Below are 14694 nucleotides of genomic sequence, written 5' to 3'. Positions count from 1 at the left end.
ACTGCTGAATCTACTGCCACGTGTAAATAGGACCTAGGTAGGTACTGGCTGTGGTGTGTTGACACTCATTACCCTGGTTACTACAAACAAGCTTCCATGTGGGTACAAATTCTTTATGTATTCAAAGCTGAGAAGTTTTGCTCTGGCTACTGTGACTGTTTTCTTGCAGTGGGAGGGAACAGCACCCAGAGGAACTACTTTATGTTTTGTTGCCTTTCTTGTTTAGTGATTTAATTACCTCTTAAGCGTAACTTGCAGGTTCTAACTTATGGCACTCTTGGCCTGGACACAGGATGCACCACATGAGAAAGGGAACAAAACTCACCTAGTCTGCCACATTCTTCCCGCTTGGTAAAATACTTGAAGCCGTTGGCTGCCCTTCTCTCTGCCTTCTCATGTTTTTTCACATGCCAGGGCAGCTTGGTGGTGATGTTAGTCACGAAGTAGCAGCCAGGACGCAGACAGTGGTAATGCCCTCGCATCCGGAATTCACAGTGCTAGAAGGGAGCACACAGGCATGGTGCTTTAGGCAGGTCTAAACCAAATGCACTCTCACTTGCCTGCTACACATGGTGTCCCTTCTGAGGTGTCAAGAGAGGCCTGCACTGATACCCCAGATCCCATTTTATCTTCCACAACCTGCCATGCACCTTGTTCCCTCTCGAGTCTTTTTGCATTGCTGTTGTGTACTCTGTAATACACTACGCTGAAATATCCTAAACCTTACTCATGGCTTTTCCTGGATTCATCACAGATTTTTACTCTATTTCATCCTGTGTCTCTCAGATCATTCTAGTTCCCTTGTCCACTTCACCCAAGTCAAAGAAACACAAAAGCATCACTATTTCCCATTTGATAGAAACCAAACGTTCTTCCAGACCAAGTAATTATGACTTTCATGGTTCTGTAGTAATGCCAAGAATGCCACACACAGCCTCACTTCCTGTCAGTCTCCTTGATCCTTCATCTCCTTCTCCCAGCTCCTGCCAGAACACTGCTCTGGAATGGCTCTTACCTGGTTTGGACAGAGACACTGCAGGGAGTAGTAAGCAAACTGGTCTCGCACATTCACCAGATTATTGTTGGGGTTGATGTGGTCCAGGCAGTGGGATTCTGCTTTGCCAGAGGTTTTGCACACATACTTGCAGTTTCCAAAGAGACAGTGGAAGTGGAATTTGTTGGCGTACTTGCAGTCTGTTGCCAAGCAGGGATCACTGGAATACATCCAAAACCCAATCATCACCTTCACTCATTGCACACATTTGTTTCTTTGCCAAAATTTAATTCAAGGGGAGCCCAGCTGAAGCCTCTGTTCCAAACGTGGCCCACAGATTTCCCATAGCCACCTTCCTCTTCAGGGAAATTGAAGCTGGCAACATTAGTGCAGTTCCACCCAGCTACTGCACTTTCTTGATTAGGATTATTAGAACACAGCAATGCACAGTGGGTTCTGTAGTCTTTGAGGACCACTTTTCCAATTTAAAGTTCAAAGGAAACACAACTCTTGGGTGTGGCCACTGCAGGATGCCAGGGCTTCCCCTGATCTGACAAAACCAGCACTGCCGGTCTCATCAGCTAAATGGGTTTGGTACCTTCCACCCCCCACTCAGTCCATGAATTTCTGGCCCAATAACCCTTCATTGTCAAAAACACTGCAAAGACACCTGTATTTCTGCACAGCTCTTGCAAGGGATAAAACACGGATCAGTGATAGATGAGCAAGTTCATTTATCTTCTAAACTCATGCCTAAAAGTGCTCTTAGATGCACTCAAAAATCTTAAAGCATTTCCTAGACTTTACAGAAGTACCTTTTCTGTGAGGTCAAGCCCAGACTACTCTCTAGACAGGTTTGTCAGTGGGTGAACAGAAGTGTAGTACTGCAGCTCTGAGGAGAGGTACAGAGCGGACTGCAAGGCTGGGGAGGATAGAAGGAGGCAAACGGCAGCTAAAACTTACTTCTCCTGGAACTGGAGAAATCCAGGTTTGACCTGAGGCTTGGCATTCTCCAGGGAAGTCGTTGCCAAGGGTGAAGCTGCCAGGTTAGGCACTGATGCTGGGATCTGAGGCATCTGGGGTATGGTTGAAGCCAGCTGCTTCCAAGCAAGTAGTGTGGGCGCAGAGGGCACAGCAGCTGGATTTGGAGTGGGCACGTCAAGGGCAGGAGCACTGGCCATGGTGGCAGAAGGAGCAGATGGTGACGAAGGGGCCAGTGAAGCCTTATTCTCAGTAGCAGTTGAGAAGGGAGACTCAGAGTTGCTTTTCACAGTTCCACCCTCAGTTCGGAAGTGAAAACTGCAAAACATCATATTAATTCAGACATAAATTCTTGACCATTTCATGTAATTTGATTAAACATCAACAAGAATGTGGCAGAAGCCTGTAAACAAATTGGTGTTGATAAATCCTAAAAGGGGCTCTGGAGACTTTGAGTTAAGATTTAGGGCCCTCCTAACCCATCTATGAAGAGAAGGGAATTCATTAGGATGGGTGGAGACAGGTGCCAAACCATGTTAAAATCAGAGAAACGCAAGAATCGCTGCAGCCACTCAGATCAGCTGTGGGGCAGCTTCTCAGGGCTGTTGGGAGAAGCCAGTAATTTCCTGCAGTGAAACACAGGGAACCATCCAACAGGAGAGACCAACTGTGCTAACAGATCTATCTTAAAATTTGCAACATCTCCTTCCCTATTACCCCTTCAGACTCAGGCACGTGAATGGCCACTGAAGGCCTTACTCATTCTTTACTTGGACGTTCTATTGCCTTTAAAAGGAACTTGGGGTGGTCTTGAACTGTAGTGTGCATTGTAGAGCTCTCTCAAGCTTCCCAAGCCTCCTGCTCTCCTACTTACTTGGCGTGCTTAATGGCTCCATCCAGGGTGCTGAAGAGGGCTCCGCATTCCTCCACCACACAGTGGAAATGCACCTTATGGAGAAAGTCACACTGGGCATCACAGAAATCCTTGGTGCCAAACCTGGCCAAAACAGACAAGTAGACATCTTAGGGAAGGCCTCAGGAGAGAAGTGGAGTTGGAACAGACATTTTTTTCTGTGTTTTTCAACTCTATTAGCATTCCCACAAACAAGAGGCATTCCAGGGAACCTAGATCCAGAATCCGCCCACCCCCTGCCCTGGACGGGAGGGTATCCCACAGATGGGAAAGATGAAGCATCACCTATGTGGCAACTACAGCCTGGACTGCAGAAATACTGCACAGCACCATCCCTGATATACAGAACAACAACCCTGACATGCAAACCCCAGAGCAAAACCCACCACATTATCCAAGATATGGCTTGTGTCATCTTGGAGCAAATGGCCAAGAGGACAAAACCAGCTCAGCGTGGTGTCACTGCTCACCCACTGCTGAGATTCTCTGGACTGAGTAAGTGCAGCACAAATACATGTGATTTCAGGAAACTCCAGAATCACAGGGAATCAAGAAAACAAGTAAGACTCACTGGCAGGAAGGATTTGAAACTTAACAAGGGAATCTTGCATAATTAAGGCTCAACAAACTACAGTTGCTCTGATGAGCAGGAAAGCAAGAAACAAACAGCAGCCTGTATGGTCCCAGGAGGGACCTCTCACCAATGGGAGGGTAAAGGAAAGAGGAAAAACTTGTACTGGAGAAGGAAGGTCTGTGGATATACAATATGTGCTGTCAGTTGTGGCTTACAGGGAGAAGAGGAAGGAAAGTAATTGTGTGGTAAGAGAAAAGAAACCAAGTTATTGCGAACTAAAGGGGCTGTTTTATCAGAGATGAGAAGTGTCGAACCTAGAAAGAAGGCCCCCCACAAAAAGAGAGGTGATGAATCAAAAATGGCTGCATAATAAAACTTGCTTGGGATGAAAAAAACTAAAGACAAAGCAGAGAATTTGGGATGAAGTGAAGACCTTCTAAAAGAGCAGATAAGGGGACTCATTCAAACAATATAAAAATGCACAAATCAGTCAGTCTGGGTGATGTATGTCCTGAAGTGCAATGGAAATTAACTCCCCAACTGATTACATTACCATTTGCTGGTTTTTAAGCCATAGAGAAGTGGGAGGTACTACATAACTGGAAAAAAAATAAAAATTAAACAGTCAAGGTACTGGTTCTTTCAGAGGAAAAAAAGACAAGTCATCTTCGGCAATTATCATACCTCTGGCCTTAACTTCTCCTTCCAGTAAAGTAATGGAACAAATATTAAGAGGGAGGAGAAAATCATTAAACATCTAGAGGATAAAGGAACCATGAGCAATAAACAGCATCAGGATTATAAAGAATAAATCTTGCCAGACAAATGTAATTGCTTGTTTTGATAGAATTACAAAATTAGTGGATGAAGGGATGCAATATATTTGGATTTTAGTAAAGCATTTGATTCAGTCTTGCATATGCTTGGAATTAATTCCAACTGGCCTGGATGTCATGCCACCTCACGGCTTGAAACTGGCTGAGGGACCATAAATGAAGGCTGATGACAACCAGCACCACACCGAGCTGGGAGGAGGAGGCAACAAGTGCTGAGAGGAGGACTTGGGTTAGTCTGAGTTTATTTAACATCTTCATTAGTAATCTAGGAGTAAACAGCGTGTTTATGAAATTCACAAAGATGCTAAACTGGGAGGAGGTGGAAATACCAGTGCAAGAGGAGAAAAAGAGCACAGAGAGGTCTGGCAAGACAAGGGAGAACGTTCAGAACAGGAGAATCATGTTTGGAAACACACAAGAAATACACCTGGGTGTGGGAGGTGTTCTATACATTGGGGACTCACCAAACAACATTAAAAGCAATTCTGTGTCACAGCGGACGATAAACATGGTACTCTACATGACTCTGTATAGATACAAACAAATTGTGAGCTGCCTATTTGGGAGCAGGAAGCTTGTTCTGTCATGGGGGGCAATTCTGCACCATCCAGGGAACAACAAGAAAGCAACAGGACCCGCAGGCAGAAGGGACTAATCCAGAGTCAGATTAAAGGAAGTAAGTAAGCCTGGTTAAATGGAATGCTGAAAGTCTGTGACTCTCTGAAGGGGCTGAACTCCAGCTGCAGAGAGGAATGATCTGCTGTGGTTCAAGGGGATATACACAGAGCTGCAACAAAGCTACAAAAAGGGAAATTCAGGCAGCATACCATGGAAAAAGTTGTGACATTGAAACTTACTAGGTGGTGGAATAATGCTCCCAGAAACAAGAAAATAGCCACACTGCCTGGCAGAATTACAACCAGACTGGACAAAATGCAAATAGACCTCAGGAAAGGATCTCACACCAGCCAGGGGCTGAGGGACTAGAAGATTTTCTAGTTTTCTCCATTAAAGCCTGTGATTTATATATAAAGTGTCCGCTGGCATTTGGAGGTGACTCTGTGTCAGAGCACAAACCTGTGTGTCTGCCTGGGTATATCTGTGTGTGCTCAAAGCACGTGTCTGTCTGGGCATGTATGTGCCTGTGTCTGTACGTGGGTGAGCTTTTTATCTGGTCCATTTTCTTTTTGAGTCTCCTTTCCTACAACAAAAGCAGCAGAAATCATCCCAGCTCCCATACCCCTTTACTTGTTCCCATGCCTCTACATCCCCAAAACTTGTTTTGTTTCAGCAGCCTGCTCAGAGGAAATGCCACAGGAAGCATGTAAGGCTCCAATGACCTGCGTGTAGTAACTGGCCATGGTCTCACACAGGTCCAGTGCTAAGAGCACAACTGCACTGGGTCCCCTGGACTCGCAGAAGTCCAGGATAACAGAACTACATGAAGATCTGTGCTTGTATTTGGTTCTCAAGATCCCTTTGCAAAATAATTCTATGTGGGCAGGTATTTCTTACCAGACATTAACACCTGGTGCAGGTAGCTACAGCCAAGGGCTAAGTGTGCTCCAGGTGATCGGTGTCTGACAGAATTAGGCCTTTACATTCAACAAAACTCTGTGTTGAGGGTGAACAGCGAGTCAGACACTTTGCAAAGGAAGCACTTTTCCCTTTATTCCGAGTTCCATGCCCTCCTTACCGGCGCAGGTACATCTTCCATGGCTCAGAGAGCTTCTCTTGGACAAGTGCCTTCACTGCCTTGCCCAAGTACTGGGTTGGCTCCCCAGCCCCAGCCTGGCTGCCTTCGCCTTCAGTCTTAATGTTCAGCAGGTTGCCAAGGCTGGCACTGGTCTTGGACATCTGGAACAAGAACATAGACACTGCATCAAGCCCAGCACACAGACACCGACACCCTCAGGACTGTCCCACAGAGACAAGTGTCTTCAAAGATTAAAAGACAAGACAAAAAGTCTGTGCAGGCTGCTCCAGCTGCATCAGCAAAACTTAGTAACACCTCACTCTACTGCATCTTCCACCCAACTATCATAAAGCACTCAGGTGTCCACTGAATATTCATGGCTCTTGTTAAAGTAATGAAGCATCATGTCTACTTTATTCATGAGGAAACTGAGGTGAAGAGAGACATCCCTATTTGACTATGGAAAAGGTGTGTGGACTTCAACTGTAATAGCCCTGTGTAGCTCCTACAAATTGCTGGTGGTAGAACTGGTAAGCTCTAGTTTATTCAGTCATCTTATCCCGGCCACAAGGATGTCTCCTTTAAAGTGACTATCAGGTATGTGTGAGGGTGGAAGGATGAAAATTTCATTCAACTGAGGAAAAATTCTGTCTCAAGTTCCTGGAAAATTCTTATTAACTTCAATATAAAATCATGTCACTTTTCTGTGCTAAATGGAAACATCTTTCATGAAGCAGGACTTGGACTCACAATCTGCATTGCATGAAAGGCTTCAAATAGAATCTACACAGAGAAGGTTTAGAAATCCAGGTGTATGATGTGCAGGATAGAAAAATGAAGTTACTCAAGCCTGCCTAGAGGGAAAAATTTTTTCAGAATAAATGTACAATTTCTTAGACTCTTCCTTTCTCTGTTGTGCTCTCAATTACCTCCAGTAACAACAGAGAGTTTCACAGCATGAATAAAATGCAGGATCAGGCCCAATAATTGCACTGAAAACTCCACCCACTTGAGGGTCTCAAAGCCCTTTAAAAATATCAGTTAATTAAGACTGACAGCCCCCTAAATAAACTGCAATAGGCTACAGGAATCCTGGTTATTTGAGGCTCTCTAAATGCCCCCTGAAGGTAAAGCCCCTGCTGCTGTGTGGAGACTGCAACTCTTTATGGCTGGAATCAGAAATTCAGGTCGTGCGTTTCCACTGGTAATTCCATTTCTGTAAAGGGTTCTTTTTCCTAGAAAAACAATGAAGGATTCCCCCATGGACAGAAATTGTGTGCAGCAAGAGGAAGAAGCAAGTGTGATGTGTTCCTGAGCAGACTGAGCTTGACTCTGCAATCTTTGGTCTTGGTTCCATCAATCACACACATGGTAGGTTCTACGCTTTGCTGGTTTATCTCACTGGATAATCCCATTCCTTTAACCTCCTAGTTTGCACCTGTGCTACATTTGCTTTGCACAACTGAAAGAACCTTATGTCAGACTGCACACAAAGAAATGCTTTTCTCTAAACATATATTTAAACCACATATTATTATCCTGGAGATTTTCAAGTGAAGTCTCCATTGAAAGAGCATTTCCCTGATCTGGGACCTTCAGAACGACTCGTGACCCCAGAGAGCAGAGTTACTAAATACATTTGCTCACTAAAGAAAGACCTGTGTATTTGGAAACACTAAAGGGACAATACAAAGGAACAAATAAGAAATCAAGTTTAAAAGGGAAAATCAAAACCCCAGTGTAACAGAGAGCCAATGGAGAAGAAAAGTGACATAAAGATAAATGCAAAAATTAAGTAACACAGAGGAAAACAGTGGTAAGAAAGAAAGGAGGTGGGAGATTACCAGGCCAAGTCACTTTGCCCTCTCCTGAGGGTTATATGGCCTTGATGCATGTAACGCCCAGAGCCAAGGGGGTGGCAATAGCTATGCCTGTAAAACCTATCACATAGCGGAATATTAAAGCATGGCTCAAAGGGTGCCCTGATCTCTACTGCAGTTGTATACAGCCACAAAATTAATCTTGGTACAGTAGAATTTATCATGTGAAAGAGAAATATATATTTGAGATGATGTATAATTTAAGGAAGAAGTAAGGAAAAAGAAAATGTGCATTATCTAAAATAAATATTCTAGAACACAGTAAAGGGGACTCTGTTACACACTATTACTCACACCAGAAAGACAGAAATTGATGATTTTGGCTTAAAACTTCTAATTTTTTCTTCTCTTTCATAAAAACAGATTATTCTCTCTCTCCCCAAATGAAGGAAAACGTTTTTAAGTAAGTAAACAAAATGAGTAACTATAAAAGAGGAGAGAGAGAGAAGTTGCCAGGTTCTGGAAACAAAAACAAAACAAAACAAAAAAACCCAAAACCCCCCAAAACCCCAACAAAAAATCACAAACAAACAAACAAAAACCAAACAAAAAAAAAGAAAAAGAAAAGAAAAGAGATCTTTTGGAGCCCTCCTCTGTCTAGAAAGGATGGGAAGAAAAAAGGTGTCAGAGGCTGCAATATATTTCTTCAGCCAGTTCATTAAATTAATTCGTAAGCAGTGGCTCTGAAATTATACCCGATGAAAAATGGTCTCAAAATTTAAATGGTACAAACTCATCTTATTAGAGGCAAAACATTAAAAAACAAACGCATCTCTTCCCCCCCTTGCTCGCTATCGCAGCTTTAATTTCTCTTGGTGGGGGGAATGAAAGGCGTTTGATGGATGGCTCTTACCTTATTCATAAGCGAGGATAAAAGAGATGAATTTGCCGAGACTGTGTGGCCATTTGATTCATTACTGAAACACACAAACCAACAGGGTTTAGTTAAGATGTGCACAGGGACTGTGAGCGCTGAGATTAATCCTTCTCCCTTCAAGCTGCCTCGCTCCTCACCTACTATATCCAGAGGAAAAGAATGATGCCAACCCTCTCTTGGGCAGGCCAAACTCACTTACTTGTGATAGCCAAGAGGGAGAGAAAGAGGGTCCCAGGTCTGCAGAATTTAGTTCTTTCAACTACTAAATGGCCCAGACCTCTTCCCCCAGTGTTCACTCCATCACACTTCATTTCCTAACTCATGACCTCCCCCAGGTTTTACCCCTTCATCCCCTGTTAGAACTTTCAGAAATATCACAAAAATACCACAAAAGCAAGGGGGATGTTGATGAAGGCTCATACTGCCAGGGATATGGGTCCCCTGGGCAGTAAGGAAGGCAAGGCAATCAATCCTGCACTGAAAGCCAGCCTTAGGATCTCTGCAGTTGGCTCCAAGTGCTGGACTCCAAAAGGGAGGCTTGTTTAAATAAGGTATGGACAGGAATGGGTACAAAGGTCACAGTGGAGCTAACTTTTCCCCAGGATCAGCTCCTCTGCACTTCTTCCACACAGCACAATCCCCAAACACTCCTGTTCTCAGTAGAGATGCTGGGCAAGTGGGACACATGCTTTGAAATAGATGCATTCACATCTGCACAACCATCACCATAACTGCAGACCAGCCTATGCCAGATCCAGAGAGGAGTTATCCTGACACCCAGCTGTTTTGTGTGTCCAGTTTCTCTGGAATGTGCTTCTCTTAGCCCTGGTTCAACAGACTACAGCACTGCAAATGCTGCTGCTAAGAGTGTGCTGAGGTGTGGCACTGGGGCAGCTTCAATCAGCAACTGATGACAAGAGGACTAAGTGAAAATAGCTTTGCCAGTGGCTCGACCTTCAGAAGGGAGCACAAGAGGTGAAGCTCTTGTTGAAGAGTCAGTAGGTGCCTGTGAACCCAAAAAGCCATCTGGAGAACATACACTTGATGGGGAGCAGAGTGAGCCTGCCTGCCTCCAGTTTTGGGGTGTCCAACTCGACCACTGTGAAACTGCCTTTCACCAACATGCTCTGTGCTCTTGAATTACAGGTATGGAAACTGCCCAAAGCCTGATGCTGGGAAGGGTTGAGCGTGTCTGCCCGCCCACTTCTCTCACCCATGGTCCTTGATGCTCAGGTCCAAGCTGTGCTCCTGCAAGGGGTCCTGACTGGTGGCAGATGACGGTCCCATGGCCTCCGCAGGCTCCTGCTTCACCTGGACTGGATTGAACCGTCCGGGAGGTGCTGGTTGTCCATTCCCTGCTCAAGAAAGACATCGAAATTAAATGCTAAAAATAAATTAAAAGCGTGGGTCTAAAATGAGGTTACAATGGCAAATAAGTAAGTTAAATCATTGGCCTCAGTGCCTAAATGGAAAAAGCAAAGAAAAAGTGGGGGGGAGGGAAGTACTGGGATTGCTGGTCAGCGTTTATTGCCAAGTTGACATGATGGGTTCTGACGTCCACTCCAGTGTGGAAATTCTTCAAGTGATAATTATTGCAAAATTATGTCAAAGTTGTCCAGGCTATGGGCCCTTTAAAGGAGAAGGGCGGAAGGAGCGTGGGGGAGACCTGATTCTCTGCACAAACTGTCATAACTAATTTGCGGGGCTGCCTCTTAAGCGTTTATTAAAGACTCTGTTAATGCTGAGGCAATGTGGCAGCTTTCGACTGCTAGTCAAGCCCCCTTCCTCGTCCCCAATCCCAGCGTTGCCGTAGAGACAGCGCTGGCCCGACACTGCGCCTGCCCAGCAGGAGCATCTGCCCTGCCGGGACTATCGAAGGTGACAGCAACGGGACCGCTTCAAACTGCGCGACCTCCCGCCACTGCCTTCTCCGTGTCCCCACAAAAAGGGGGAGTGCTTCTTTTTAGGGAGGAGGTTTAGTGCCGAGCCCATGGAAGAAGAATTCAGACTGAAGGAAGAGAGGAAAAGAGGAAGGGGTGGGGGAGGCAGGAAGGAGAACAAATTAAAGAAAAAAAAATTAGGAAAAACAGCAAAGAAAAAAGGAGGGGAAAAAAGTTGCTGACAGGAACATGTCTGCAGAGCTTTTTTCCACAATCCCCAAGTGACTAAAATATTAATTTACCCTCCGGCAGTACAGCTGACGGCGAGCTGCTTCTCAGACAGCAAGTGGCATTTTATTAAAAAATAAAGGAAAATAGTTCCCTCAATGACCTTTCTCTGCTTTAGGAAACAATTTTTCAAACAATAATTTTAAAAGTATGTGAAAGTTCCCCTCCCTCTTTAATCAGATCACTTCCTTCTACTCCCCCGTTTGCTCTTGGGAAGATGGGGCCATCGGCAAGTGCTCCCAGTCCCATGGGCTCCGGGCTTTCCACACCCCAGGAAGGAGCCTGGGGACAGCCCAGTGCCTTGGGGTGCTGCCAGGCACAGCCTCCCCTTCACGGCCCCTTGCTGCCCACCATGAGCTGATGTTCAGCAGACTGGGGAGGTTCCCTGTGCTGTCATGGGAACCCCACATCCATCTGTCAGGGCTGGGATTGAGCCATGACCTGCCTCGGGTCTAGGTGGCAGCAGAAAGAGCTCTGGGCTGCCCCAGGGGACTTCCCATCTTTCACCCCTCAGGTAGCGCAGGGAGAGGGGAACACAGCTTGCAGGAACTGACCAAAAGGAAGGTCCCATTTGTAGACTGTACCAACACTATCCCCAAACCCACAGCTGGGACAACAAAGCTGAAGCACAGAACAGCTCCCCAGCTCAGAAAACAACTGGCCATGGGCTACAGGACCTTCAACACCAGGCCCAGCTAAAGCTCGATACAGTCTAAGTAGAGTCTGCAAGTACTGGCTAAAGTATTTTTTTTTTTCATTTCCATTTGCAATACAGTGCCTCTCTCTTTTCAGCCTATAGACAATTACACATGGCAACACTCTTCAGCTCTGGTAAGAGCCTACTCCTTTCATGGGCAAAGATGTTTCTTGCCTCTCTTCTGGCCACGTGGGTATAGCCAGGTTCCACAGAAAACCATGCCAAGACTGCCCTCTATAAGGGTTAATTAGATAAAACCAAATTTATTCTCCCATTTATTTCCTTTTACTACCCCCTCCCCAACTGCAGTCCCATGACAACTGGGTGGCTTCTCATTCACTCTCCTCCAAGTCATCAGGCACTGCTCTGCCTCCCACCGCTATCACAACTGATGAGGTAACTCACCTGCTTCAAGTGCCACAGAGGGCTTGAGTGCAGCTGCTGCCAGCCTGGCCATCATAGGAGAGATTAATCCCTTGCTAGCAGAGATCCTTTCCATTATAGAGGCTGCTGGAGCAGGAGAAGAAGTAGCCACGGGATCACCAGATCCTGAAACTGCCTGGGATGAGGAATCTGTAGGAGCAGATGATGTTGGATTGGTGCCAGAAGAACCAGCAGTCATCAGATTAGCCGAGCTGGCAGGAAGTGGTGTAGAGACCCGACTAGGGATGATGGGAAAGAAGGATCCAGCTGTTCCAGGAAGGGCTGAGTTGGAGAGTGCCAGGGCCAAGGGTATATTGCTGGGAAGAGCCTGGGAAAGCAGGCCAGAGATCTTTGTGGCTGGTGTCATGCTGTTGGCAGACTTGGTGGCCTGTGAGGAAGCAAGCTCAGCCGCAGAGGAGGGTACAGCTGGGACGATGAGAGAAACGGAAGACTGTTGACTGGTTGGGGAGGCACTCAGGCTGGAGTTCTTGGAGCTCATGGCAGAGAAGTCAATAAGGTCATCGTTACTGGACTCCTCTTGCTCGTTATCCTTGGAGCCCAGGAGTGAGGCAGGCAGGCCCAACACTCCTGAGCTCCGGATGTGCCGGCGCTCGTGTTTGCGTTTATGGGAAGTCATCTGGCTGGTGGAGGTGAAGGTGAAGCCACAGCCTGCCCTTATGCAATGGAAGTGGTTGGTGGCCTTGCTGTAGACACAGCCCTCATACTTGCATTCCTCGTACTTGTAGAACTTCTTGAAGCCATCCTTGGCATAGGCATCATCTTTGATGTGGTAGCTCTTGTGCTTCTCAATGTCACACTTGTTCTTGAAGGTGAATGTACACCCAGGTCTCCTGCAAGGACATCGAGAAGAGGGTGGTTGGCTGTGTAGGCAGAGCTGCTGTGTCCTGCCTCCCTCTAGGACAAGGACTGGGGTCAGAATGAGACAACTGCCCCAGCTACAGAGGGGCTGAGGAGTTGTCTGTGGGTTAACCTGGGACACCCAGGCAAGCAGATATGCTGCCATGTGGGAGAGCTGGGAAGCTCACTCTACTCTGCAGAACAGTCACAGGAACATGGGAATACAGGCACCCTCCACTAAAACTTCCAAGAAAACAGCAGGTAAAGGGGACTAAGGTACAAACTGTGCTTTCCTACTCTTCCTGAGAACATAAGAAGAGCAGTTGTGTACAGAAGGCTAAGTCTGGCCCCAAAAGGGATCAGCTGGCTGGAGAGAACCCTACCATGGAAGTGCCATTAGCAGTGTATTAATGGCCTACTTCAGTTGCGCTCTGAAGAGCACTGTGATCTCTTTCCCAAATGATTCTAGGCTCTATTTTCTAGTGGGTATCGTCTCCTCAGATCATACTCCTGCCTTCAGAGTGGTCTGTGGTATGATCCTGGAAATCATGTCTGCCCTAGTATATGAGCCCTCTCAGGAGCAGTACTGAGAAGGTCACAGCAGGGCAAATCAAGTCCCTGTGCATACTCCTGAAATTATGACTTGGCAGAAGGAGGCAAACAGACCACACAGCTCTGAGGCAGGACTCCTCTCCTTCCCTGCTGTCTCACCTGCAATGGAAGTGAGTGGTTTTCTGCCCGTAGAACTGGCATTCCACAGTGCCGCAGTCCTCCGTGGCACGGAACCGCTGGAACCCGTCGTTGATGAGCTGCGTGTTCTTCTTGTGAAAGTTCTCATGGGTCATCACATCAGAGGTGCTTGTATAGACCTTGTTACAACCCACCTACCCCAGGCCCAAAGAGGAGTCATCAGCATAGCACTTTAACAGCCTGACATTATTACCAGCAGCAATAAATACATGAGCAGCACACGTATATTTAATAGTTCCATTTGTGTGCTTCTCCTAGGGGTTTTAAGTCATCACTTTAATTCCCAATCTAAAGACTGATAGAGCATAGAGCAGTTGTGGAAAGAAACAAAAACCTAACCCAAACCAACTCTCCGGGCATGAAACAGCAAGAAAAAAAGGGAGGATCAGAGGGATAAAACACCAGCTCAAGATAATCATGCCTGCTTGGGGAAGCAGTTAGTAGGGTTCCTGCTCTTAAAGAGAGCAGAACACTAACAAATGCTGTTGCTTTTTGTTATCTTGGAGTGACACAGAACAAAGTAGGATTTCATCTATTTAGGGAATACAAAATTGAGTGGGAATAAGTTATTTACTTCTTTAGTCCTTCTGGGAGGTAAGGCATGCTGGTGCAACATGAGGCCAACCGATCCTTTGAGCTTGTAATAAACAGTTTCATTCTAGCAAACCTTAAACCCCATGTTCAGCTGATTTTAGCAAACTGGTGACTTTTTTTCCCTGTCACTGTTCAAGACTCCTACTTCAATAATTTTAAACTGGTGCAGCGAATGAGAATGGTGTGACGAGGATGGAATGCTGAAAACCTGCTTTCCTCTGGGTAAAGCGGGGCAACTTTGCCATATTGAGTAAAAACCCACTGGAATCTGAAAACGTCCTCAGCCCTGCTGAGGGAGGATTTTTTTCTTTTCTTCTAGCACAACATGTGCCAATGCCTGCACCATCTCAGAAATGAAGAGAAGGAAAACACCACCCCTTAGTTCAGCCCAGGTTGATTCAAACAGGCAATAACAAAACCCATGACAAATACCCAAGGAAAAAAATAAAAAGG

At 46.0% G+C, this 14694-nt stretch overlaps 1 protein-coding gene across 10 annotated transcripts in view; it reads right to left on the bottom strand.

Annotated features, from left to right (window-relative positions):
• The window catches only part of CASZ1 (castor zinc finger 1), a 199410-nt gene that overhangs the window by 14548 nt on the left and 170168 nt on the right, over positions 1-14694 (bottom strand). For all 10 annotated transcript variants that reach the window (XM_032131874.1, XM_032131870.1, XM_032131872.1 and 7 more), the window contains 9 exons: positions 13609-13781; positions 12022-12890; positions 9965-10106; positions 8728-8791; positions 5995-6155; positions 2850-2972; positions 1958-2293; positions 1016-1214; positions 326-497 (listed from right to left, as the gene is read on the bottom strand). In XM_032131874.1, coding sequence (XP_031987765.1) covers positions 326-497; positions 1016-1214; positions 1958-2293; positions 2850-2972; positions 5995-6155; positions 8728-8791; positions 9965-10106; positions 12022-12890; positions 13609-13781 — 2239 coding nt within the window. The remainder of the gene's footprint in view (positions 1-325; positions 498-1015; positions 1215-1957; positions 2294-2849; positions 2973-5994; positions 6156-8727; positions 8792-9964; positions 10107-12021; positions 12891-13608; positions 13782-14694) is intronic.

Source organism: Corvus moneduloides, chromosome 22 (assembly GCF_009650955.1).
Source record: "Corvus moneduloides isolate bCorMon1 chromosome 22, bCorMon1.pri, whole genome shotgun sequence".
NCBI lineage: Eukaryota > Metazoa > Chordata > Aves > Passeriformes > Corvidae > Corvus > Corvus moneduloides.
Note: the sequence above shows the minus strand (reverse complement) of the source record. Positions and strands in the feature narration are given on the sequence as shown.